The sequence below is a fragment of the Meira miltonrushii genome (assembly GCF_003144205.1).
Source record: "Meira miltonrushii strain MCA 3882 unplaced genomic scaffold FA14scaffold_3, whole genome shotgun sequence".
Taxonomy (NCBI): domain Eukaryota; kingdom Fungi; phylum Basidiomycota; class Exobasidiomycetes; order Exobasidiales; family Brachybasidiaceae; genus Meira; species Meira miltonrushii.
The window spans coordinates 2765484-2791168 of record NW_020289945.1 but is presented as its reverse complement, the minus strand read 5'-3'; the positions used below and the strand labels follow the sequence as shown (position 1 = coordinate 2791168).

The following is a 25685-nucleotide window of genomic DNA, read 5'->3' as shown; positions in this document are numbered from 1 at the left end:
TGCATGCAGCAGCAAGCTTAGCCTATTTATACCTCTTAATTCTCACACAAACAAGCCTAAAACCTTTCTTTTTCTCCCCATCATGGCCAAATTTACTTCCGTCTTTCCGAGATGATCGCACTTTTACCCTCTATACAGGCACAAGGGCACTATTTAGGGCCCTTGATAACTCTTAAAAGGAGCTGATGGTCGCCTGTGGATCAAAAATGATATATCATATTGGATGGTTCGACCTGTGGGCCTTGATGGGCCCATTTCCGCGTGATGAGGATTCAAATGACGACTTTATTCGGTGGACACTTCATGGAGACGGAATAAAATGCTGTCGGAAGCAAAATCAAGCAAGTTTGACAAAAAGTATAAATAGTCGGGGTCATTTTGAACTTTTTCAATCTGACCCCCCACTTTTTGATCTCTGACTTTTCTGTTCAAGTTATTTTCACTTTTCAAACTTTTTCAAGTTTCACAGAACATACTTCTTCTTCATCGAGATCAATTACTTTTTCAGTCAAAATGATTGCAAGCACTTCTTTCTACTTTGCTTTGACTCCCGAGCAAACCTCTCTGCCAATGGGATCACTTTGCAAGCTGACTTCAATGTCTTCCTTCCGATTGCCAAAGAGCAAATCGATCAAAAAGGGACTTGCAAAGCTTGCCTCAATCCCATCCTCCCTTTCACGCTCATCACTATCAAAGAAGAGCAAAAAGGATGCCTTCGACTTCACATCAGTTTCTAGTGATTGGACTCTGGTCGAAGATGAACAAGAAGTGCAAACCACTTTCACCTCTACCAGCTCTGAAGCTGAGTCCACTTTGGTTGATTCGGATCAAGAATCATCAGTAGTGACTACCACCCCTTTTGAAGGTGATTGGATCTCCTCACCCCGCTCATCTCTCACCAAAAGTCAAGCTGCCCTTCAGCTCAAGGAAGCTCGAAGACGTGCTCGCTTATCACACGAACAATACCTTGACAGTCGTCAAGAGAACAAGTGTCTTATATCAAAGGACAACTTCCAAGTCGATCAGTCATTGCAAGACACTTTGAAAACATCTTTCTCATGTGACCTCTCATCCTCTGAAGATGAAGACTCTCTTGTCACTCAAAGTATCAAAGCACGACTTGCAGAAGCACGCCTCAAAGCCAGTCAGTCTCATAGAGCTTACTTGGCTGTCAAGGAGGACACTTCCATTCTTGACGACCAAACCTTGTCTCAAGGAGTGAACACTTGGTTGGCTACCCCAAAGCAACCAGTTCAACTCATTGTCACCGTTTGATCATCATTCCATAGTTCCATAGTCTTCTATTATATACCCGTTTCGTTTTGTTGTACTTGTATCAATCTTGATCTTGTTTCTCGGCTTTCACTTTAATGAGTGTGAGATACATCAGTACAGACACACTTTTGAGTGAACAAGTTTATCTTGTTTGATTTGTATCATGCATTTGTCGTGATTGTTCGGGAATTATTGGAGCACATGGCGAAAAGATGTTTTCTCGACTCCAATTGAAATCTTACCCATGCTCACAGTTGCTTCGCCACCAGCAAAAAGATCATACAAATTTCTTGATCGTACGAATGAAATTTCCAAAAACAAAGTGATTGAGACAATTCGAGATAGTGATGTACATGAGACAATTCGAGAGAGTGATGTACATACAATTGCTAGTGTGGAGGGATTCCGCTAATGCTCGCTCAACGAGCTTGGCTAATGTGAAGAGTTTCCGCTAACGCTCGCTCAACGAGCTTGATAAGATCAAGAATTTACAATCTGCGTAAGCCAAGATTAAGACCACGACTTTCGATATCGAATAATCTTCCTTTTTTGCATCCCAAAGCAGCGATGATCAAGGTCCAGCCCGTCTGTAAGGCATTCCAAAAGGATGGATCGGTTAAGCCAATCGCCACGCCATTTGCCCATACTGAATTGATACGGTAGGCGATTGCAAAAAGATCGTGGGTAGGTTGATCGGCCAAGAATTCGGTCGCTTGCTGAGAAAGTGACGATCTTGCAAACAGCTGAACGCTTTGTTCAATCCCGAGGAGCGTATTGGTCAGCACGGGCAAATAGGAACCATATGAAATATTGTCGTTCAAAGAAGTGGCCGCGAATTGTTGTTGCAAAGTAGTTTGGTTATCAGATTGCACAATTTGGCGCAAAGGTAAGAGATCCATTAACAAAGCAGCTGCATCGCGATTGTAGATGAATTGATGGACTGGAACGAACTCTTTTGGGCGAGGAACAAGGATAGGAACCACCGGGAACGATTGGCTTGATCCGTTGTTCTCATTCGGTTCCATTGTTACCGTCGATTCGCCAAGTCGAGGCAACGAGACACATTGCAAGACGTAGAGCATGGCATGACACGGAATGAGCATACCATTTTCTTCTCCAGCGTTAGCTTGGCTACTATGAACTGCCAAAATATGTGTTGGTGGCAGAGAAAGACCTGTACCGCTTGCTTTACCATCTTGTAATTTCTTGTTTAAATCAGCTGTTGGAATAGCAAAATGTCTTGGTAAAGCTTGTTTCTTTGCTTGCGCTTCAGACAATTGCTCTTTGATATTGTCGTGAAATGTGTCCATGAGCCAGCATGTCATTTTCAAAAGCCCAGTTGCTCCTTGTGAGCTTGAATGTTGTACCCATTTGGCTAATGCAAAGTCAACAGTGATACCTTTTGCCGCAGCAAAGTTCTTTGCATCTTCAGCCAAACCATGGCGATAAAGATGCTCAGGAAGATCTTCACGAGGGTTCGAGATGAACCTCAGAGGTGCTCGTGGCAGGCGCAAAGGCAATCTTCTGACGTTGGCAAACGAGATTTCTGGAATAGAGTTGTCTTCTTCTAGTTCAGGCAGTTCAGGCAGGTCAGAAGCTACACTTGCATTGTCATCCTTGCTTTCCTCCCAGTGTTCTCCAGCAGCGATGATTAAATTGCTCTCAATAGATTGCAAAAGTTCTTCGCTAGGAGTGAAAGCTTGAGCGTTTCTTGGCCGTGAGGCATTGAGAGATTCTTGAGTGCCTGCAGTATTGTGTTGCAAATTCTCATTAGTCAAATTGGCACCCGTTTGATTGTCATGGTGCGAGAAAGGCGCAGTTTGATTTGCAAGCTTGGAAAAGCCATTTGATGAAAAGTTTAAGGCACGATCATTCTCGTATGCCAAATCTTTTTGGTGAGGCGCGTAATTGTAGTTCGTCATTTCTTGAAGGACTGGAGTCATTTCACGATGCATGGTGGCAGTAAACAAAGCCTTTCTTGTGAGGAGGCCTTCGTTTATACTTGAGGTGGCGAAAAGTCTTGTTCATCTTCAAAAAATTGCTGCCTTTTAACCATGTGGTGTAATAGACCTATCAGGAACCTCATCAAGTCTTGATTAGGGTTTTGACACACAAACAATTCATTCGGAGTGTGGCATTACATGGCGTGACGCGGCGCCCGCACCGCCGCTTTTCTCATTTGATGAAAAAATAATACATGAATTCAATCGCATGAAAAAACAACCAAAAAAAGGGCGCGCCTCTATATACATAAGGTCTATGGGTAGGGGTATGTAAATAAGTTTGAATCTGATTAGGGTGTGATGTACATGGACGGGAGCGTGCATTGCGCAATGCTCATCCTTGGGATTGATCATGACGTCGTTTTTCAATGGCTAACAATCTTTGTTGACGTAGACTTTCCATATGCGATTGCACAGCATCAGCATTAGAAGCATGTGTCGATTGCACAGCATCAGCATTAAAAGCAGGAGTGGGCGGTGAAGAGATATCGATCTGCTGTGCGGAGGTATCCGCTGTTGATGAAGAGCCAGAAGCGGCATTTGCATTCGTGAGAGTGGTTTGATGTCCGCCTCGCTGTTCGGCTTCATGCTCTTCTTCATCGCCGAATAAGCAAGTAATCACATCGACCAATTGAGCAACATATTCTCCCTCTTTATCCTTTCTTGAACCATTGAGAACGAATCCTTTTTGTTGACTTTTGCTCTCTTGAGCTTTGGCAACCAACTCCGCGGAATCTTTGAGATCGTTCGAGACACAATGCTCACGAGTGAACAATGATTGGTGTCTCTTTCTTGCCAAATTGACAATCCTCTGTTCTACTGTATCGATCACTTGATAACAAAACACAGTTGTAGTTTTCATTTGGCCAATTCGATGTACTCGACCGATTGCCTGTAATTCCAATGCATGATTGACTAAAGGCTCTAAAAGGAAAATATTTTGAGCGCAAACCAGATTCAAGCCACTACTTTGAGCTTCAGAATGCAAAAGCAAAACATTCGTATCTGCATCATTCTTGAAATGATCAATTATCCTTCCTCCACGGACTCCGCCTTGATCCAAAGTGACAAATTTGATCCCGTTTAATCGAAGAGCATCTCCAACCAAGTTGATACCACGAGAAAAAGCCGTAAAGATCAGCGATTTAGTTCCAGGTTCTGTGGATTCGATGTATAAGAGATGCCGGGTCAATAGATCCAATTTGCTTCCCAGAGTACTGCGAATTGGCATTCGTTGAATGGCAAGCAGGCTTGTGTCATCGATCACATTGAAATACTTTCTCTGCAATATATCCTTATCGGATCCTGGTTGGTCTCTTTGACGCTTTTTACCCTTTTGTCCGTACGTGACTCGATAGACATTTCGTAGATTCACTTGAGCTTTACACATTGGACATTGGCCACGTAAAGCAGTCCAACGCAAATGGCAAGATTCGCATACTACATGTCCACAAGTATCCAGAACGATTGCTTTTACCATTGGCTCTGTACAGATCGGACAGTTTCTGCCTCGCTTTGCTGCATTATCGTCTTCTCTGCCTTCTTCTGGCGTGCTCGTGATTGGGTGTGAATCTCGATCATCCTCATCTTCTTCTCCCTCTTCTTCTTCAATTGCACACAAGTATCTCAGTCTTCCTGCGCATAACTCTTGACGTCTTTTCAAAGTTGCTTCTTCACGTTCAAAGTTACCCAGACGTTCTTGAATACTCATGTTACCACTCAAGATAATATCGGCAACTTGATCACTCAAATCTTGTATTTGTTTAAAGTAGGCTGCTCTTGCATTCCATGCAGCTGAAAATGTTGCACTCTCTTTCTTCATCTTCTCTAACAAAGTTTTCTGGTTTGCAATCATCTTTCGCGTTTGATCAATTCCCATCCGAATGATCATCACTTCTTCACGACCATCGATCGATTGGACAATTTCGCGCATATCTTTCAAGATAAGCTCAAAAGGTTGAAGGTCTGAAAATTCAAATAAATCTTCATCTGTTCTATTTGCAATTTCTCCTGATTCTTGATCTTGTTGAACTCGATGAGCACGAGATCGCATACCTGCTCGTTGTGCTTCGCGAGAGATGGAAACGCGATTCTTTTGAATTTCCAATTGACGAAGATGATCTAGTTGCTGTCTCATAACGCCAATCTCTTGTTCTGATGGCAGCCAATCATCAGCAAACACTTCGTTTCGTACCACTTCTGTTCCGCTTGCTTGTTGTAACATAATTCTACGTTGGGCTCGTTCATATTGCGGCACTTCACGTTCGAGTTGTGCATAAAGTTGTGGCCGACCTAAAGTACCTTCAATCCTTACGTTCGTCAACATGAATTCACGTTCACTCAACAGGACCCTGTACATTTCTAACAATGCTTCAGCTTCTGCTTGAGCGTCCAAATTTTCTTGATATTGATCATCATTCTCATCTTCTGCGGAAACGACTCTGTTCACAGGCTTTTCCAGACGTTTACGAATCTTTTCTCTCCATTCAAAGATGACGTCACTTTGGGCGTTGAGCCTGTCTTGTAACCTTTTCAATTGATCAAATTGAGAGCTGCTTTTTATGCCGCCAATACCAAAATTCTCTTGACCATATAGATCTTCAATGCCAAAGTCTAGAGCTGTTGATACACAAGTCGAAAGTGCTTGTTCCACCGCTTTGCGTCGATCTTTCAGTAATTCTTGACGAACATCTTCCGCCTTGTCATAAGATTCATCCTCCTGTTTCTTGAGCGCATCAAGCTTAGCGTCCGTTTGCTGTAGGATAGATGTGGCGCTATCATGCACTTTGACGGCTTCCTCTTGTCGTCCGTCTTCGGCAGGTTCAATTTGGGTAGCCGTTTCCCTTATCTTTTCGCCCATCTGGAAATAGATGTTTCCCAAGAAATGATGACAACGATGATACTGTTCAAGATAATTACGCAATCGTTGTTGTAAGGCAGTCATATGACGTCTACGTTGCATACGCTTTTCGCTCAATTCCACTTCCCTGTCTCTGTCAATCGGAAGCCTGGCATCTGCTTCTTTTTGGTTGTCAAGTGGCGTCATTTCGACATCTCCGTCAGTGCCAAAGTCCATGTTTCGCAAGTCAGCAAGCTCGGCTTTTGAAAATTTGTACAGAGGTCCTACCCTTTTTGCATTTTCCAGGTTCAGCTTGACGGCGTCTATTCTATTCTTAACATCTTCTTGCACTGCCATCAACATAGCTTTTGCAATATCGTGTCTTCCATCATCTTCTTTACGTTGAAGCATCAATACTGCACGATCGATACGCTTCTGAATGAGAGAATGCCAGATTGAATCAAATTCAGATCGTGATCCTTCAATCATGATTGTCAAAACTTCTTCCATACTTCGAATCGTTTGCGAAGCTGCCAGTGCCGTACCTCGCACACCAGAGCCAGCGATTTGAGGATGGGTACATGCTTGGCGCAATGCCAAAAGGGTGGTACGAAGTTGCCCAACATCTTCACCGTAAGTTGAGTAAACATGTCGTAAAAGTTCCTTGCGAGAAGCAAAGTTGGAAGAATCTATACCGATTGACGATAAAAGTTTTTGATAAATGTCGCGGTAAAACGTAGACTCGACTGCAGTAAAGTGAACGGGAACCAAAACCCTTGTTTGTTCAGGTAATGCCATCTCTTGACGAACTTGACTTTTGGTATGTCTCACAGCCAGCCTTCCCATCGCTGTCATGAGCGTGGAAATCATACTCGGCTGCAATAACCGTTGCCAATAAGGATTACTGTGAATTGGGCCTGGAACCCTCAAGAATTTGAACAAGGAATGAATATCCGACATTTGCTTGAAAGGCGTACCTGAGACAGCTATACTGTAATTACGAGCAATCATCGAGACAGTCTCAGCCGCTGAAGCATGCCCGACCAATTGAACTTCATCCATCACCACTCGATGAAAGGCTAGCTGGATGAGCAAGCTTCTAGGCCTTTCATATTTGCGCTCAAATCGTCTTGATCGCTGTGGTTCTTTTCGAGCGACTACCAACTCTTTACGAAGTGTGTCAAAAGAAACAACAATAATGTCGAATGTTCTGGCAAATTCAGGCCAAGTCTTGCCATCTGGAATTTCCTTGTTCGCTTCTTTGTATCCCAAATAGCTAAAAGCTCTCAATTCAGGCGTGTGTAATGTTGCTTCATCAAGCCACTGTTGACGCAAGACTTCAGGTGCCACAATCAAAGTCGTTTTGGTGGGAAAGACCTCAACTTCGAGAGAATGATCGAAATATGCTGCTTCTTCTGATCTTCTTTCGTCTCCGTTCAGTAAGATCAAAGCGAAAATCTCAACTGTTTTTCCAAGGCCCATCTCTTCTGCCAGGATTCCGCCATGGGTATCGTCTACTTGTGTCAGAGCATGATTCGATGTGATTGCACCCGCGAAAGAGTTAAAGTATAAATCTGGAGCTATCTGACGCCAGAAGAGGCCCAGATTCTGTCGGTCTGCTCTTGAAATCGGAACAAGGGATGCGGTATCATCTTTCATTTCCTGTACGAGTGTCTTGCCCTCTCGTTCGAGCAAGAAGCGCACTGATTCTCTCTGGAAAGGGAACAGTTGTGCATTCAGTAGTCGTGGTTGCAAGACATCCAGTGGCGACTCAGATCGAGCATCTGAAGAGCGTAATGCTTTATAGAAAATACTTGCATCGATTTGATCATGGGAGCGAACGGTGCTTTCCTCATCATCGTTTGTAAACGCAAAATGGATCAGACGATCAAAATGTTCAGCTTGCACTGCATTTTCAAGCGTCCAAACAGCGTTTTGTAAATCTGAACGTAGGAACACTCGCAAACGCAGTTCCAGAACGAATGCTTCCTCAAAGCTGTCACAGAATCCTGTTGGTCCATCAAAGACCATGTCAAGTCTTGCTTCTGTCCGTATAAGCGTTTTTCTAGAGAAAGGTTTGTTCACTTCTCCACCGGAAAGGAGACACAGAGACTCCAGCCAAGGACCATTGGAGTAGCGGTGAATTTCTTGAGTTGCATCGGATACCCGGCTACTGTCCAGGATAGGTAAGTGAGCGATCGTCGTCCCACTCGTGTTCTGAACTCGAATAAATGCACATATAAGGCCGTCGTTCGATCTATTCTTTGGGAGCGGTTCATATATGATCCGACCGATCGAATCAACCGCTGAGATACGATGGTTGGATGCGAGACGTGACATTCTACTCTTCAATTTTCGAGCCATATTCTTATCGTTGTTGTTCCTCATCAATACCTCAAAACGACATGCAGTGGATATAAACATCTGCTCATTGTGTTCAGTCTTTGCACGTTTGATCGAAGTCACTTCAAAGGATGGAGACAATTCCCTCTTTAAATTTGCTCCGTTTACGACTTGTGAGCTACTTTCACCATTTTCTTTCTTCACTGATCCAAGTGCTGCATCGACTGAATCAATGTCCTTTGCTTCAGCTCTCTCGACATGATGAGAATGTGAAATGAGTGAATCAAGGTTGATGTATGCGGTGCAATCTTCGTATTCTACTTCTGCCAAATCTACACGTTGCAAAGTGGCAATAGGATCAATGGTCGAGTTGGAGGATGGACTGGTCAAATGTTTTAACTGCACTGGAAATATGGACGCCGGATCATTTGCTTCTTTGTCTTCTACTATAGTGATTGGCTCATCTCGATTGATCACAATTGGTTCTGTGTTGGATCCTGGCGCAATTAAGCGATTACCTTGAGCCTTCTTTCGTGCCATTTTCACCTCTTTTGATCTTTGCCACCCTACCGACAAAGTATGCAGTCTTCCTTCAAAAAGCTTCTAATGCAGTGCATTATCAATTGTGGCTCTTGAAAGTAAGATGGATAGCTTTGAAAGTGCTCCAGTCTAATTGAAGAAGAAAGAAGTATCCTACGTATTTTTTGATGAGAAGCGTTTGAATAATTTCATAAAGCTGAGAGAGACATCCTTAACGCCGATTCTAATGTACTTAACGCGGTCAAGGATAAAAATTAGACGCGTTTGTGCCTCCCGCGCCGCACTTAGGGTACTGTGTTTATTTTAGCGTTGTGTTGCATGTTGATTGAAATAAACAAAGCTGTCACATTTGCAATCAAACCATCACCTGTAATATACTCTCTCATTCATATCACTCAATCCAATGAGTCAAACCGCCGGAATCCAAACGGCATCACCAAGAGCATTAAGGAGCAGGAATAAAACATCCAGATTGGATGTGCAAAGTATACCTGTAACAACACGAGCTTCAAGTACTCAGCCATTCGAAGATGCTCTAACAGGTGAAGAAGAGCAACACCAACAAAGTGACGCAGATGCTTTAGAGTTCCCTCAATCCAATCAAAATGCAGCAAATCAACATGCTCTTGAATTCGATCAGAATAACCGATTACGTAGAGCAGATCCAAATCGGACACCTACTAGATTCCCCACAAGACCGGTTAATCGAACACAGGTAGAAGTTCAATTTGACGAAAATGATCCAGATACGTTCTTAGAACGACTCACTGCGAGCGGTCAAGGAAGAAGAACAAGAAGAACACAGTCGTCTCAACCTCCGTCTGATGCTCAAACGCAAACGAATGATCTTGACACATCGTCAAAGAGATACAATTTGAGACGTCAGCCCTCTTCAACACCAAACGCCGAAAAAAATAAAAAGTCCCCCTCTAATAAGATAAATCGTCTATTCAGAGGGCCTATTGGAAGCGAAGATGAAGAAGAAGTGGAGATTGAAAGTGCAGAAAGTGAAGAAGAGGAGGTTGGAGGAAACAATGAAGAACAAGAAGAAGTTGGAGATGGTATTGAAGAAGCTGAAAGCTTACAGGAAAACCAAGAGAACAATGATGAAGATGGCGAGGAGACGGAGGAGGAGGATATCGTAATGCAAGAAGGAGGAGAGCATCAAGAGGCGGAAAGGAGAAAGATTTCTGTCCAGCGAGACCAGACTGAATCAACATCTTCACTTGAACGTGAAGAAGCAAGAAGAGAAGATGAAGAGGAAATGGACGAATTGGAGGAAGCTGAGGATGAAGAAGCTGTAGCCGCTACTCTTGAACCGCAGAGAGAATCGACATCGCCATCAAATTATGAACCAGATAACGAAGGCAACAATGGCGATGACGACGATGATTACCAAGAATTTCCAAATGACAATGCTGACGATGACGATTTTGAGGAAAATTTGGATGAAGAAGCCGCTCGAAAACACAGAGCACAAACATTAAAGAGAAGGCAAAGCAGAAGGGAGGAGCAAAACAGTCCGGCAAAAAAAGTGCAGCAGCAGGAAGAATCTGATGAAGAAGCAAGTGAGATCGAACCCGATGAGTCGGAAAGAGCTGCACAAAATTCGCAAATCGTGACGAAATATCGATACACAATCGGCCAGAATAATGTTGGTCGAAAGAAGTGGACAAATGAAGAAACACAATGTCTAATGTCAGCAATGGATTCGATCATGACAGGAGAAGATGCAAAGTTAAAGTTGCGGCCATACTTTGCAGTCTTGCAACTTCATGGAGAAAGAGGAAGTATTGATAATCTATTGGCCACGAGAAATAATATGCAACTGAAGGACAAAGTACGAAATGAAATTCTACGATTGAAGAGGGGAGGCACTGAGGTTCCGGAATGGGCTGATAGGCTTTTTCGCACCATCTGATGATTTATCGATTTGGACATGTACAATATTCACACGTGGAAAAATACCCAACCAGATCAATTTTCGACCTTAATAATATACATTAACATATTGCTTCATAGAAAAGCAGTAATTACACTGAGTTTTGTTCGTTACTGTAGCAATCACCAACGCCCTTCTCGAGCTCCGCTGCTATCTTCGCGTCTTCCAGGTGAGCGTTCGCGTTGATAGTCACGGCCTGAATTGTTATTTGAGCCATCAGGTCTGGTTGGCAAACCAGCAGAAGAAGGAGGTGCATTCAAAGGTCTACCACGACCTGATTCTGAGCGATCTCTTGAATTACGGTCTTGATCATGATTGCTACCATGATCTGCTGAACCGCTTCTGCCGCCGGTCTTTCTGTTGCCATTGTTGGCCATCGAACCTGCGTTTCCACCCATACCCATTCCAAATCCACCCATGTTAGCATTATTTGACCATCCTCCACCTCCGCCGCCCATCATGCCACCCATATTTGCGGCCATCATCATTTGTTGAAACATCATCGGATTAAAACCGCCACCACCTTGTTGCTGGAAGAAGCTAGCCATTGCATTTGGATCGAATGATTGAGAGCCAGCAGAGTTGAACATTGGATTCATCATCATTGAAGCCATAGGGTTATTACCCATCATCATTGATGACATATCATTACCGCCGCCCATAGAATTAGAACCGTAACCAAACATGTTGGAGTTGCCATCATTGCCGAAATCGCCTCCACCACGTTTCTGATTCATTTCAGGTTTTTGTGGTCCTGTTGGACGTCTTGTTCCATCGGCGTTTCTAGGAGTTGCACGTTTGACTTCAATCATCTTTCCATCCATTGCTAAGTTATCCATTTGAATCAATTGTTCTACAACTTGATCATTCTCATACGTCACAAATCCATATCCACGTGGCTTTTGCGTATCACGGTCCAACATTAATGTACTGTCAAGCAAAGGGCCAAATTGTGAAAAGAATGCTTTGAATGATTCGCTGGTGGCTGATTGAGGAATTCCACCGACAAAGCATTTTGCAGTCTTGACATTCTCTTGTCTTGGAATTGCCCTCTTCGGATCGATCTGGGGAATAAATTGGGATTTTGAGAAAACATGTTCTGTACCATATCACATCTTAAATACTCACCATTTTTCCGTCAAGAAAATGCTCTTTGACCATGACTGAATTGACAGATTTAGGATCATCAAATGTCAAAAATGCGAAACCACGCGAGCGACCTGTACTGGGATCACGCATGATTAGGCAATGATTGACCTTGCCGAATTGAGTGAAATATTGTTTGAGACCATCTTTTTATAGAAGGGGAAGGCAGCATCGATTAGTAATCATCGGACTCCCTACACAATACACAGTAGGGATACTTACCATCAGTCGTGTCCCAATTCAAACCACCGACGAATAATTTGCTGTATCAAAGTGAGAAGAGATTGTGTGAGCCATCTTTCTGAAAGGACTGCAGCCGAGGTTTGTGTTCCTCGATCTAGTTCGATAAGAAAACCTTCAGCCGGATGATGAAAACGAAATTGGAATGCATAATATTACTGTTTTCATTGTAGTTCGTTTCGGTGTCTATCCTCTGATATATGGACATTCTTGGACGTATCAAGCCTCTATAGATAAGACGACGAGGACGCCATAAGATGATGGTCATGGAGCGCATACAGAGCATCAAATGCTACGGAGGTGGTAGCAATGGGATAATGCTGACCCTTCTATTGAGAACGAAACCATGTATAGCGTGATAGGAGGGCGTTACGACAAGTATGACGTCTACTGTGACGGTAATGAAGATCGCTATAAAGTAGTAGTGCAAACAGCAGGCGAAACATCTCGTCAAGGGACTATTTTTTGCCAGTCCGACTGTTAGACGAGAAGAAACCCTTTCCTTTCTCTGCGACATGCAGCAGATCGCTCGAGCGAAATGCTTTCAACCCGAAGCCCTACCCATCTCTCATTTCCCTGCCGACTCTCAACATAATTTACTCACCCTTCGTCCGGCATTTCATGAGGCAGTGTTGGTCTAAGAGCATTTTGCTGCATCAAAGTCATTCCAGAAGTTTCTGTAACGCTTGATCGTCCGTTGTCCGTATTCGTCATCGGAGCAGTTTGAATTTGTGCACGAGGAAAAGCGGTATTCGTGCTGCTCGTTGTGTTTGTCGGAACAGACGTCGATGCAGATGGCGGGATAAAGCTACTGTTATTATTTGATGATGTCGAAGTTGAAGGTGGGATGAAGGAGCTTTGTGTACTTGGCTTCGCTGGGATAAAGGATGATTTTGAAGTGCCTTGATCTTTCTTCGTTTCACCTTCATCATATGCCAAAAGATCTTCGCCTTGGCTATCAGCCTTACCTGTATCATTTCCACCATCTCCAGCACCATAAAGGTCAGCATAAAGGTCGTCCCCGTCGTCAGCCATGATGTTGAATTTGGATGATTATGGTTGTGATTGATGAAGAAGGATAGATCTTTCCTTTTTGCGTGCCGCTTTGTATCAAGCAGAGTGTGATCTTGTGCCCGCCCGCTTAATTGGTTTAGTGCCGCCGCCTTCCGCGCTCAGTAGGAAATCGCCACTAATGAAGCAATGCACGGTCAACAGAAAAAGGTCCACTTAATTACACACCATCACCTAGCACACTCCTTCTAACAAACAAGCATACATTGCACATCAAGTCGATGTGCTCGCATTCGACCAGGTGAAGAGAGGTGGAAAAGGTAGAATCACCCAGCACTGAGCGAACACAAACGATCTTCGACACCACGTATGTCCTCGACGCGATTGACATTACACCACAATCCTATTACCTTTGTTCACTAAACAACAAGAACGTCGACAATGACAACTCGAAGTACGAGAAGCGCCCTGAGCGCCAAAGAACGAATGACAGATGGTGACGTCTATGTGGTAAGTTATAATATTGGCGGTTATCGTCATGTGCTTCTTCTGATCGCTCCGTCTTCTTTCCTTCATCAGTTCTTGTTGCAAAATGCTGTCTTATCATGGACTATACAGTCCAAACTTGCAAACAAAGAAGCCTCAAATTCGGCAAACAACTCACAAAACGCATCGATTGGCAAAAAGGGTGGAGGTGAAGCATCAGCGAGTGCGGCACAATCTAACGCTACCAGTACATCACGAGGAGATTGGATGAGCTTAGGCGGTCTGGCAGACATGGTACGGGATGTATCTGGGAGCAACAAAAGCGTGCGATTTCCAGAAAAGTTCCTGAAACGAATGGGTGAGAGGCTTGAGCAAATTGCGATGGGAAGAGATCCCAATTATCGCGATCAAAGCTTAAGGCGCACGATTGGTGTGTTCTATGGGACTTTCAAAGAAGCAAGCTTTCAGAAGCAATTGAAGGAGAATCGAAAAGTGGAAGATTTGATTTTGAACTTTGTTACCAGTGCGCAAAGCACTTTGAGTAGAACGATGGATGGAGATGCATGGAAGGAAGAATTGGACAAGCAAGTTGGGATCTTTGTACGGATAATACGTGATTGTTTACGATCCATTCATGGCGTATCAAGAGAATTACTGGATAGATTAGATGGCTATTCCAACAAGCTGGCACCTGGTCCAACGTCTCTCAGTCAACAACAAAGCCAAAGTCCTTCCAACAATGGAGCTACTGGTCCTACAACCCCTAATGTACAAGAGGATAACAGAAGAGGAAGTACAGCAAGTTCACTTCACGCGAATGCAACGTCCAATTCGGCCACAAATGGGAGCGTGATCAATGACAGTGTGTTGATTCGTACTGTTGGCATTCTGTTCAAAGTTGATCAAGAGCAATTATTGCGTGATGTAGATTTTATGCGCAAAACCTGCACAGAAAAGAATGCAATGATCGATCTCAAAAGGTGCGTGCAAAATATCAATCTCCAAGCAGCATGGCCAGGACGAAAAGAAGATTTTGAGACAGAAGAAGGATACCAGCAGTGGAGAAGCAATGAATTGCAATCACTGTCGCAAACCATGATGGAAATGTGTAAAGCCAATCCAGAACTGCTCAAAATCACTTCTTCTGAACCTATTGGCGCCAATGCTCCTTCTTCGCCCCCGGTTACAACAGAAGGTAATACTCCCTCCATCGATGCAAGTGTTAGTCAAAGCGACACAGAGGATTCCACCCTAGCTGGGGATGCTGAAGAAGAGGCATCGATCAGCAGTCTCACATTTGTTCCGCCCGATCCCAAAGCGTACTATCGTCGCGCACTAGAGATGTGTATCGATTATGATCTCGAACAGATCCGCATTCAACCTGAAGAAGAAGAAGTTTCGCTCAGCATCTTGTCACAATCCCACATTGACCTGTTAACTGAATGTGCGCTTCGGTGGCGTATTATGCCGACATTTCGAGCAACAAGCAATCTTGACGTTATAAAGTACAAGTATGATCGAGGTGAGGTACCACTAGACTGCATATCCGAAGCACTTTCATCGATCGATCGAACGATAGCAGAACGCAATCTAACACTTTGGACCAAGTCGGATCGAAGATTGCTTTTCTCTTGCACATGCTCCCTCTTCGATTCGTGTATTCGCTTTATACATGACGCTTTCCAAGATCTACAGAATATCGATGTTGATGAAGTTCAGCCTTTCGTGTCATTAGTAACGGAATTACACGATGCAGGCCTAGTGCGTACTGATGCAGACCCAAGCGGTGAAGTGGTCGACTTGGACGGTTATGCCGAAGATTTGAAAGATCGGATACGAATACTAGCCATACACGATTACACAGCCAAGACGACAGACATTTTCAGTCAGAGGATTGATAATGAGGTAGCACCTTTGCTGGATTTGTTGGATTGGATAGAAAAAGGAGCCAAAAAGATGGACAAAAAGTATCCCGATCCTATTCTCGGACGAATTGATCCCGTTTCGCTCATCTTGGAGAAACAGGCAAGTCTTTTCTTGGACGATCTGGAATCTATGAAACATCAGATTGTGGAACATGCTCGTCGTGATAGAGATTCATTGCCTTTCGATGACGTCTTTCGCCTTTATGATAGGACAGGAGATCTTCTTCGCATGCATTCGGCCTTTTGTCCCGAACAAAAACTCAACTTCAATCGTTCAGATTGGTTTGAGCCTCACATTCAACACTGGTTGATGCTCACTGAGAAGAAAACTGCTGAATGGGTGAATAATGCCTTGTCCTCCGACTCATTTATACCTATCGATAGCGAAGGAGCGGTTCATTCAAGCTCGATTGATGATCTATTCGGTGCTTTGCAGCAACCTTTGGATTTCATCCTTTCACTTCAATGGCCTGATGCATATCAAAATGCTCGCTTTTTGACCAGCATGGCACGTACGATCAGCAGAAGTATTGAACAGTATTGTGCAAAAGTAGAAGAGATGTTTATGGAAGAAATGTTCCCTCGAACAAGCGATGGTCAAGAAAAGCAAAGTGCATGGATGGTAAAAGCGAAGCAAACATTACAAGGAGAGAAAAAGGTGGAACCGTTTCACTTCCAAACCAGTACATGTGTAAAGCTGAACAATGTCGAAGCTGCACGAATTTTGTTGGACAAGATCTACAATAAGGTCGACGCTGATACCCAAGCACGCATTATAGGACAAAATGCACCTAAAGTGCCTGATAAGAGGCAAAAACAAAGGTACATCTTTACCGTCAAGGTGGTCTTGGGTGAGAATCTGCAGCCGGTCAAGGACAGTTCGGCAAATGCACGCATTGATTCATTCGTTACTTTGTCAGATGAACGTGGAGCAAAGATTGCGAAAACAAGAACAATCTATGAAACGCCGGATCCCAGATGGGATGAAACATTTGACATTCCTGTCGAGGGTAATCTATGGCTAGCCGCTACTGTTTGGGACAGAAAGCTGGTTGGTGATCACAATCTGTGCGGGCGTGCATACCTCCGATTGGACCCAAGGTATTTCAATGACTTCTTAAATCATGAATTGTGGCTCAACCTTGATACACAAGGACGTCTCTTGATGCGCGTAAGCATGGAAGGCGAAAAGGATGATATTCTTTTCTACTTTGGACGTGCATTCCGATCTCTGAAACGTGCCGAAAGCGATATGATCCGTATCATTGTGGATAAGATGTCTGTCTTCATTCGACAATGTCTATCACGCTCTGTACTTAAATCTTTGGTGAAAACGAGCGGTATCAATCTTGACAAAGCCTTGGGTAACGTAAAGGCTTTATACGCCCAAGCACTAGCAAGTACCAATGTGAATGCGTCCATGATTCCGCCAATCGAGTCAGAAATGCCAAAGAAGCAAAGACCTCAACAATTGACGGATCACGAGATTGAAGCAGCTATTTCGCCGCTATTTGATTATTTGGAGGAGTGTCTAGGTACTCTCAAGAGCAGCTTGAGCGATGACGAGTCTCTGTTGGTTCTCACAAAGGTTTGGAAAGAGGTATTGAATACGATCGAATGCATTCTTCTTCCGCCACTCTCGGACGGACCTTCAGATATGACACAATTATCCGGAAAGGAAGTCGAAGTGGTGTTCAAGTGGTTGAGTATGTTGCGAAATTACTTCAATGCATACGACGATGAATCAGGCATCGCACATGGAGTTCCATTGGAAGTATTGCAAGGACCGAAATATCGTGAAATTGTGTCTTATACCCTTTTTCACGACGCCCCCACAGATGATTTGATGGAATCCTGTGTGCGGGAAATGCAAAAGAGATTACGAAGGGCTCCATCAAAACGTGTGAAGAACAAGAGTGTTTTGCAACAAAGATCATTGGGGACGATTAAGAAGCGCAAAGCAGATAAGAAAAATGAAGAACAGAATGCTGATGACAACTTGGACGTGATTCTTCGTCTTTTACGAATGCGTCCGAATACTACAGACTTCTTGCAACAACAATTCTCTACTATGGGACGCTTACAAGCTGCAATGGGCAGTACTCCAACTACCGCCATTCCAGCCATGCCTCCTACGAATAACATGAATGCAACTCAACAATTTCCACATCCACACATGCACGCACAAGCATCTCCTTTGCATCCGCAAATGGCCAACATTCCACCTTCTTATCCTCAACAACCTGCCCGTGGTATAGCCCCACCTCCTTCCTATAACACGCCAAATAACACACGACCTTCGCTCAATCAAAGGTTGAGTAAAACACTTCAGCAATCCACTTTGGACAACCGGGCAACACCGCCTGCTTCGCCGATGCGGGAATCCAGACAATTCTATCAATGAGCAAGATCTGAAGTTTACTTTTTCAAAAAGTGTTACCAATACATTATTCTCTTAATCCTTTGTACTTCTTTTTTACCCCGATACCCTGCTCTGAAAAGATATATTGCAATTATGTATCTCACATGAGCGCGTGGAAATTCAATCAATGGATTCTAGATGCTTAATAAGTGACAGTAAGCTTTTTTATTTGGGGTGGGTTAGAGCAACTCGATCGCACTTGGCTTACTCATCCTTCCTCTTTTTCTCCTCTGATGACCTTTCATCCTCTTGTGTACAGATCCACAATACGCAGAACAGCAAGAATGCTACCGCTGTACTCGTTGCACCAACGACATAAGGCCAAGCACTGTGCAAGCCGCGAGGATGTTCGTCATGATTAAATGGTCGAACGGGAGAAGTGTCCCTTGTGTGAATGTAACTCCAACCGTGTCTCTTCCAATCAACGATAAAAGTATAAACACCATGACGATCGGGTAATTGAATGGTGGAAGAGTATCTTGTTGCCCGTGCACTTCCATCTTTTCCGTCAACAATTGAAGATGCAACCGTGTTTGCTTGAATTGTATCAGCATTGTTTAGGTTGATCGTCGAGGGTTGTTGTGCGGTAAGATTGGTGGTGATGTATGGGTCCAGCATAACGAGAGAGAGTTGCAAGTCCAAATCCGTTGGTGCGGGTAGCCATCCCTTTGGTGTTCGTTGTACTAAGTCGATTGAGAATGTAACAGTATCTTTGATTCGATACATGCGCTGCAATCTTCTTTCGCCATGCTCGTCAATGACGTCCAATTCTTCGTATGATTCACGAACATCATGTTCATGTTCTTTCACACGACTGTGAGAAGTCTGTTCGACACGTAAGACACCTTGCTGTTGTGTAAGCCAAGAAGTGAGAGCGGACAGGACTGCCAAATTGGACGTTCCTTTAAACGTCTTTCCATCTCTTGTGCGAATTTGACCGCGAGGTGTAGTGAATTTGTCTGAGAATGCTTCCAAACTACCGCAGAACACGGCACGACCTGCGCTACCTTGTCTCTTTGGTCCGTCATTCTCATCACGGCGATTGGTGTCCAATAATTGGAAAGCACTGATCAGAGCTACATCTTCATCACTTCCCATTGCGGCTTCGCGATCTGGATTATCGAGTCGGTCAATCGAACTTAAATCAGAGGGCAACTCGAACGAATAAGCAGTCGAAGGCGCTTTCAAAATCGGGAACGCCAATGGATTTGGTCCCAGTCTGTGAGCAACTCCTTTGAAAAGGAAAGGAAGATCATCTTGAACACCGGCAAAGATACCTTCCACTGATGAACGATACGACTTTGGAACGGCAATTTGTGTATGCGTTTCATCGTTCTGCAATGAGACAAAGTGATCCACAACGGAGGTTCCGCGTTCCTCAGTCTCCAATTCAAATTCGCGTGCCAAATCTCTGTACAATTCACTCAATTCGCTTGACAAGGCAAAGAGGATATTGCCATTTTGTTGCAAGAAGTTGACCAATTTTTGAGGAGCTAGATCAGAAGGTAATGATTTGGCCGTTGGAGCGAAAAGCAAAAGGTGATCGAATGCCACTTCTTCGTAGTTGTACAAAGCAGGCGAGTTCTCTTCCACTTTCCTGAAAGTGAGCTGCAGACCTTGAGCTTCCAGAGCTTTAAAGTATGCAGAGTAATCCGATTTGGAGAATCCTGATCCATTTTCATGAACGACTAGAACTTTGGGAGCATTTGGAACGATTGCTATCACGACTTGCAATAGCAAGAGAATGCAAGCTTGTATGACTATTAGCTGCCGTACCATCGTCCTTATCATATCGACTTGTGCTTGAGATGATGGCAATGAAGCGGGATTTCTTCCAGAGTGCAGGTCCGTGCCAAAAATGGAAGAATTGCCAGCTGCTTAGCGGGGGCCTTTAGGCAGTTAGTGTGTTGTCACTTAAAGCGCACGCATATAGACTACATACACGTGGCTGTACCAACTCAGACAAACGCCTGCTCGCACGGATGTTGATGGCTTCTGCTAATTCCTTCTCCTATCTTAATCACACACGACGCAATCATAACAAGTAAAGGTCTCCATCTGATTTTACAAGGCTAATTGGTCGCCTCTGTTATCTAAAGGAGTAAAGGATACACGAAGAGAGAGGGTCAAAGCATAAATCAGGTCAGTGTATGGATCCAAACGTCATCCCAAAATGGCATCATTCTTCAGCTTCGCATCACCTGTTGATGTTGAAGTTCGACTTGATGGCGATGAAGGCAGGAGACAAGTTGAGGTAAAGGTAGAAAAGGATCGAAGGGAAAGATGTCCGGTATACTTTGACGGAGAAAGTGTGAAGGGACAAGTGGTTGTACGAACACGAGATGGCAAAAAGCTGGTTCACGATGGAATAAAGATTGAATTCATTGGATGCATAGGTTAGTCATTCTTGTAGAGATGCGATTGAAGCCTTCGTCTTGCTTACACTTCTGTTCCACATTGCAGAACTATTTTACGATCGAGGAAATCATTACGAATTCCTTTCACTTTCACATCAATTAGCATCACCCGGTGAAATACCTGCTGGAGGTTCCGGAGCTTTATTTGGATTCGAGTTCAAGAATGTCGAAAAGGCTCATGAGAGCTACAACGGCATCAATGTTAAATTGCGCTATTTTATCCGAGTCAATCTGGCAAGACGAATGGCAGATGTTGTAAAGGAGAAAGATATTTGGGTACACTCTTATCGAATGCCACCAGATTCGAATAATGCGATTAAAATGGAAGTGGGAATTGAGGATTGTTTGCACATCGAATTCGAATACAATAAGAGCAAGTGAGTAAATTTTATGTCAGCTGGGTTGATTTTCATGCTAACAATATTGCGTACAACTCTCACAGATACCATCTCAAAGATGTCATTGTCGGAAAGATCTATTTCCTTCTCGTTCGTATCAAGATCAAGCATATGGAACTTTCGATCATAAGACGAGAAACGACAGGAGCAGCGCCAAATCAGTATAATGAATCGGAAACGATTACTAAATTTGAAATTATGGACGGTGCACCAGTAAGAGGTGAGTATTGATCGGATAGTCAAGATGTACTGTTCACATGACTGAACCCTCTCGCTATCTGCACACACCACTTTACAGGAGAAACAATTCCTATCCGATTGTTCTTGGGAGGATTTGAGCTTACACCGACGTTCCGAGACGTGAACAAGAAGTTCAGCACGAGATATTATCTCAATTTGGTGCTGATAGACGAAGAAAACAGACGATATTTCAAGCAAAACGAGATCACATGTTTGTGAGTAAATTACAAAAGTTGAAGATAGACTCCCTGTTCCATTCAAGCATCTGACCATTCTCCTTCTCCCTTCAGCCGCATACCCGAGAATTAAGCCAGGAAGTCTGGCTAAGATCTGTACCAATGATTCGCATCCTTTTTCGTCAATGAATAAAGGGCTTGTACTATTATTAATATTCATCCTCATCTTTTCTGGCAGTGATTCTGAGCAAGCGATCAATTGTAATGCGACATTACCGTTGAATGAATCTGATTCTAGACAGAACATTGAGATAAATGGTAATCGTAAAAGCGTCCGTCATCAAAAGTAACAAACAACATTTTGAAATGGAAACGCGTCGGAGCAGCGTAAACTGGCGCGGGGCGTAAAGGCAGGCAGGCAGTGCAAGTGATCTTTCGAAGTTTCATACCATTCTAGTCCCAAAAATGCAGCCGAACATTGCATGGTAAGGCGTAGGGTCTGTATTAAAATTAAAAGACCTGCGCGCGCGTTCAACGCCAAAGTGTTGCGTGTGGAATGCCAAGAAATGCGTCTAGACTGGTAAAGTGCAAGCATCAAATATGCATCGTCGATTTCCAAAGGCAGGTAAATTAAAAAGAACACCGCGGCTGTTTGCTTGGGTGTTTTCCCCCTTACTCTCCGATTGTTGGCGGCACGACGCACAAAACTGCTTTGCGCACGCAAATGTTTTGAGAAAGAGGATGAATGCATGTATATGCCCATTAGATGATCAATCTACACTCTCTCATCACCATCATTCACTCCCAATCCCGACTCCCCTTCACTTTCATTTTATTTGCATTCGTGCATTTTATCGATTGACAAACAACAAAGATCTGTGATCTCACCTTAAAAACACGTTAAACACAAATTCACCATGAAGACCACATTTGCTACAGTTGCTGCCCTCCTAATCGGCGCATCCACCGTTATGGGCGCTCTTTCACCTGCACCAACACCTCATCGTCACATCAAACGTCAACAATGGCCTGACGGAGTTGACCTTTCAAAAATGTTGGCAGATCCAAGTGCTTATTTGGAAAACGTTTCGTCCGTTTTGAAAAACCAAAAGAATGCACAAAAATACGTCGAAATGTGGGCAAGCGCGACAAAACAACCTGAATTCGCAAAATCTATTTCTCAAGCTTTGGTCAGTGAATTTGGTACAATGACTGCACGTAACGCTATGGCTCAATATTCAAGCGTTCTTGAAGATTGTGAATCTTCAAGCTCTGCAGCTGCAGCCGCCGCAGAAGCAACAACACAAAATGCCGCCCCTGTAAACAACGCAGACGTACAGAGTAGCACCACCGATGCAGGATCATCTGGATCATCCGTTCAACAACAAGTTTCCAACAGAGTCACAAGTGGTGCTTCTTCCTTTGCTTCTCCGTCTACTTTGGCCGGTATGGCTTTCGCTGCCGTTCCAGCCGTTTTGGTTGCAATTCTTTAAACGGGTTTAAATCACAGATCGATTCACATACACACATTTATCATACAAGTCAATTTACGACAAAATCGTTTGTCCACCTTCTGTCACTCATTCATCTCTTTTCTCGGGTCTCTTATATCAATTTGCTTTCACCCCCTTTTGGCGATTCTCTCAATCGTTCATTGCGGGATGCTGCCCCCTGTGCCGGTCACCAATCTTTCTATACACTCGCTTCCTTTACCTTCTTTAAGCACGGATGACATTTTTGTTTCTTTATTTATATGTTCATCTGATCTCACTCTTCTCAACGTACACTATAACTCCATCAAAATTCTTCTTGATGCTTCATCCTTCTTTGCTCCTTGCTATCATTCACTTGCATCGATTGTACTATTGCTAGTCAGGCGCTCAATTTACTTCTTTTTATTGGGTCCCCTTTGTTTCTATTTGTGTGATGATCTACAATGAGTTGAGAGCTTATGTGAGATAGTTGCTCAGTATCTAGAAAGAGGATTGCAGGGAAATTTTGCGGCCATCTACATGTTTTCGAACTGTAACCATCAACGAAACTCGAGTTAGAGCCGATAAAGCGTCCTTCCGACGTGTGAATCAAGCCTCATGAATTAAAAGCTCTCAATGTGATTAAGATCTACTGTCATATGCTTCTTCGTCAACTTCACGACAGTCACTCATTATCATCATTCTTATTCTGACTCTCTTGATGTCAGATCTGAGCCGTCTGATATTTTGATACTTCTTTCTTTCTATCTTCCCTACTCATTTTTTTGTACTTCTTTCATTTCAAGTAATATCTTTCAGACTCAAAAAAGTGAAAGCCAAGAAACAAGATCAAAATTGATACAAGTACAACAAAACGAAACGGGTATACGATAGAAGACTATGAATCTATGAAACGATGATCAAACGGTGACAATGAGTTGAACTGGTTGCTTTGGGGTAGCCAACCAAGTGTTCACTCCTTGAGACAAGGTTTGATCGTCAAGAATGGAAGTGTCCTCTTTGACAGCCAAGTAAGCTCTGTGAGACTGACTGGCTTTGAGGCGTGCTTCTGCAAGTCGTGCTTTGATACTTTGGGTGACAAGAAAGTCTTCATCTTCAGAGGATGAGAGGTCACATGAGAAAGATGTTTTCAAAGTATCTTGCAATGATTGATCGACTTGGAAGTTGTCCTTTGATGCAAGACACTTGTTCTCTTGACGACTGTCAAGGTATTGTTCGTGTGATAAGCGAGCACGTCTTCGAGCTTCCTTGAGCTGAAGGGCAGCTTGACTTTTGGTGAGAGATGAGCGGGGTGAGGAGAGCCAATCACCTTCAAAAGGGGTGGTAGTCACTGATGATTCTTGATCCGAATCAACCAAAGTGGACTCAGCTTCAGAGCTGGTAGAGGTGAAAGTGTTTTGCACTTCTTGTTCATCTTCGACCAGAGTCCAATCACTGGAGACTGATGTGAAGTCGAAGGCATCCTTTTTGCTCTTCTTTGAAAGTGATGAGCGTGAAAGGGAGGATGGGATTGAGGCAAGCTTTGCAAGTCCCTTTTTGATCGATTTGCTCTTTGGCAATCGGAAGGAAGACATTGAAGTCAGCTTGGAAAGTGATCCCATTGGCAGAGAAGTTTGCTCGGGAGTCAAAGCAAAGTAGAAAGAAGTGCTTGCAATCATTTTGACTGGAAAAGTGGTTGATCTCGATGAAGAAGAAGTATGTTCTGTGAAACTTGAAAAAGTTTGAAAAGTGAAAATAACTTGAACAGAAGTATCAGAGATCAAAAAGTGGGGGGTCAGATTGAGAAAAGTTCAAAATGACCCCGACTATTTATACTTTTTGCCCAAATTACTTGAATTTGCTTCCGATGCCATTTTTTTCCGTCTCCATCAAGTATCCACCGAATAAAGTCATCATTTGAATCCTGACCACGCGGAAATGGGCCCATCAAGGCCCACAGGTCGAACCGTCCAAAGTGATATATCATTTTTTGAACCACAAGCAAACCATCAGCTCCTTTTGATAAGGATCACAGACCTTATATAGTGTCCTTGTGCCTGTATAGAGGGGTAACAGTGGGATCATCTCGGAAAGACGGAAGTAAATCTGGCCATGATGGGGAGGAAAAGAAAGATTTTAGGCTTATTTGTGTGTGAATTAACAGGTATAAACAGGCTAAAGCCTGCTGCTGCATGCAATGGCTGCATAGAAACTTTACGCGAACACGCGTAAGCAAAGTGACAATACGCGCCTACTGCCTGCCTGTGTACTCTTATCCGTAAAGAACAACACTTTTAGCAAAGTTCAAAAGTGTTCTTATAAAGAATAGGCCGGCCTGGACCAAAGTGGATCGATCTTTCTCTCTTCCATCTATTCTCGAAAGATGGCCAGCATCTGTTGCTTTAGTTCGTCGATTGGCAGATTGAAACGGCGGAAGCTAATTTGTCCATTGACGTAGTTGTTTGCTTCTTATCCACTCTGCCAGAACGACTGTTATGACCATAATCACGACTATGGCCTGCAGATGTACAAGTGGTAGGTTCAAAAGGCAGATCTATAGAATCGATGAAAGTAAGCAGGTATCATATTATCAATGGTGAACCAGCACATTGAACGATTTTCAACCAAGGGGATGCAAGAGATGAGTGTTGGAACGTTGGACGGGGTACTCGTTCGTTTAAGATCCGTCATTGACCATGATATGAATGGCTGTCTGAAAAGATCGATTTTTTCAATCAAAGCAGTTTTTACCGCTCGCAATCTACTAACTATACCAGACGAATTTTATGGCAAAGAGTCTGAGTTGAATG

The 25685-nt window shown here is 43.5% G+C and overlaps 10 protein-coding genes across 10 annotated transcripts; 5 read left to right on the top strand and 5 right to left on the bottom strand.

The window, feature by feature from the left end:
* Nucleotides 1-45: 45 nt before the first annotated feature.
* Nucleotides 46-1361, top strand: FA14DRAFT_161740 (uncharacterized protein). Its single transcript, XM_025499266.1, has one exon. It carries the CDS (start codon nt 514-516, stop codon nt 1273-1275), a length of 762 nt encoding a protein of 253 aa, XP_025354600.1. The 5' UTR covers nt 46-513; the 3' UTR covers nt 1276-1361.
* Nucleotides 1362-1714: 353 nt separating this feature from the next.
* On the bottom strand, nt 1715-3314 carry FA14DRAFT_173993 (uncharacterized protein). Its single transcript, XM_025500512.1, has one exon. The coding sequence runs from the start codon at nt 3228-3230 to the stop codon at nt 1764-1766; it is 1467 nt and encodes a 488-aa protein (XP_025354599.1). The 5' UTR covers nt 3231-3314; the 3' UTR covers nt 1715-1763.
* Nucleotides 3315-3406: 92 nt separating this feature from the next.
* FA14DRAFT_161739 (uncharacterized protein) lies at nt 3407-9167 on the bottom strand. The gene has a single exon (XM_025499265.1). It carries the CDS (start codon nt 8998-9000, stop codon nt 3613-3615), a length of 5388 nt encoding a protein of 1795 aa, XP_025354598.1. The 5' UTR covers nt 9001-9167; the 3' UTR covers nt 3407-3612.
* Nucleotides 9168-9403: 236 nt separating this feature from the next.
* FA14DRAFT_180921 (uncharacterized protein) lies at nt 9404-10921 on the top strand (the record flags this gene model as incomplete). Its single annotated transcript, XM_025501046.1, has 1 exon — nt 9404-10921. The coding sequence occupies one exon, from the start codon at nt 9404-9406 to the stop codon at nt 10919-10921; it is 1518 nt and encodes a 505-aa protein (XP_025354597.1).
* Nucleotides 10922-10966: 45 nt separating this feature from the next.
* FA14DRAFT_161738 (uncharacterized protein) lies at nt 10967-13072 on the bottom strand. The gene is made up of 4 exons (XM_025499264.1): nt 12933-13072; nt 12311-12351; nt 12071-12234; nt 10967-12006 (listed from the first exon to the last, which is right to left on the bottom strand). Exons 1-4 carry the CDS (start codon nt 13040-13042, stop codon nt 11065-11067), a joined length of 1257 nt encoding a protein of 418 aa, XP_025354596.1. The 5' UTR covers nt 13043-13072; the 3' UTR covers nt 10967-11064.
* Nucleotides 13073-13551: 479 nt separating this feature from the next.
* Nucleotides 13552-18154, top strand: FA14DRAFT_168557 (uncharacterized protein; the record flags this gene model as incomplete). The annotated part of the gene is made up of 3 exons (XM_025500146.1): nt 13552-13849; nt 13919-17849; nt 17874-18154. Exons 1-3 carry the CDS (start codon nt 13781-13783, stop codon nt 18152-18154), a joined length of 4281 nt encoding a protein of 1426 aa, XP_025354595.1. The 5' UTR covers nt 13552-13780.
* A 264-nt stretch (nt 18155-18418) lies between these two features.
* FA14DRAFT_107595 (Dolichyl-diphosphooligosaccharide-protein glycosyltransferase 48kDa subunit) lies at nt 18419-19834 on the bottom strand (the record flags this gene model as incomplete). The annotated part of the gene is made up of 1 exon (XM_025495815.1): nt 18419-19834. A coding segment is annotated over one exon (1416 nt), but the record flags the coding sequence as incomplete, so codon positions are not given.
* A 161-nt stretch (nt 19835-19995) lies between these two features.
* On the top strand, nt 19996-21626 carry FA14DRAFT_161736 (putative PEP8-vacuolar protein sorting/targeting protein). The gene is made up of 4 exons (XM_025499263.1): nt 19996-20568; nt 20636-20966; nt 21032-21207; nt 21286-21626. The coding sequence occupies exons 1-4, from the start codon at nt 20346-20348 to the stop codon at nt 21444-21446; spliced, it is 891 nt and encodes a 296-aa protein (XP_025354593.1). The 5' UTR covers nt 19996-20345; the 3' UTR covers nt 21447-21626.
* Nucleotides 21627-22015: 389 nt separating this feature from the next.
* On the top strand, nt 22016-23306 carry FA14DRAFT_161734 (uncharacterized protein). The gene has a single exon (XM_025499262.1). It carries the CDS (start codon nt 22321-22323, stop codon nt 22894-22896), a length of 576 nt encoding a protein of 191 aa, XP_025354592.1. The 5' UTR covers nt 22016-22320; the 3' UTR covers nt 22897-23306.
* A 403-nt stretch (nt 23307-23709) lies between these two features.
* On the bottom strand, nt 23710-25026 carry FA14DRAFT_161733 (uncharacterized protein). The gene has a single exon (XM_025499261.1). The coding sequence runs from the start codon at nt 24552-24554 to the stop codon at nt 23796-23798; it is 759 nt and encodes a 252-aa protein (XP_025354591.1). The 5' UTR covers nt 24555-25026; the 3' UTR covers nt 23710-23795.
* Nucleotides 25027-25685: the final 659 nt, after the last annotated feature.

Coding starts and splice junctions, on each gene's coding strand:
- FA14DRAFT_161740 (XM_025499266.1), top strand. CDS start 514: ATGATTGCAAGCACTTCTTTCTACTTTGCTTTGACTCCCGAGCAAACC.
- FA14DRAFT_173993 (XM_025500512.1), bottom strand. CDS start 3,230: ATGCATCGTGAAATGACTCCAGTCCTTCAAGAAATGACGAACTACAAT.
- FA14DRAFT_161739 (XM_025499265.1), bottom strand. CDS start 9,000: ATGGCACGAAAGAAGGCTCAAGGTAATCGCTTAATTGCGCCAGGATCC.
- FA14DRAFT_161738 (XM_025499264.1), bottom strand. CDS start 13,042: ATGACGAATACGGACAACGGACGATCAAGCGTTACAGAAACTTCTGGA. Junction 12,235..12,310: donor GAATTGGGACACGACTGATG/GTAAGTATCCCT, acceptor TTCTATAAAAAG/ATGGTCTCAAACAATATTTC. Junction 12,007..12,070: donor ATTTTCTTGACGGAAAAATG/GTGAGTATTTAA, acceptor TTTATTCCCCAG/ATCGATCCGAAGAGGGCAAT.
- FA14DRAFT_161736 (XM_025499263.1), top strand. CDS start 20,346: ATGGCATCATTCTTCAGCTTCGCATCACCTGTTGATGTTGAAGTTCGA. Junction 20,569..20,635: donor TGAATTCATTGGATGCATAG/GTTAGTCATTCT, acceptor TCCACATTGCAG/AACTATTTTACGATCGAGGA. Junction 21,208..21,285: donor GGACGGTGCACCAGTAAGAG/GTGAGTATTGAT, acceptor ACCACTTTACAG/GAGAAACAATTCCTATCCGA.
- FA14DRAFT_161734 (XM_025499262.1), top strand. CDS start 22,321: ATGAAGACCACATTTGCTACAGTTGCTGCCCTCCTAATCGGCGCATCC.
- FA14DRAFT_161733 (XM_025499261.1), bottom strand. CDS start 24,554: ATGATTGCAAGCACTTCTTTCTACTTTGCTTTGACTCCCGAGCAAACT.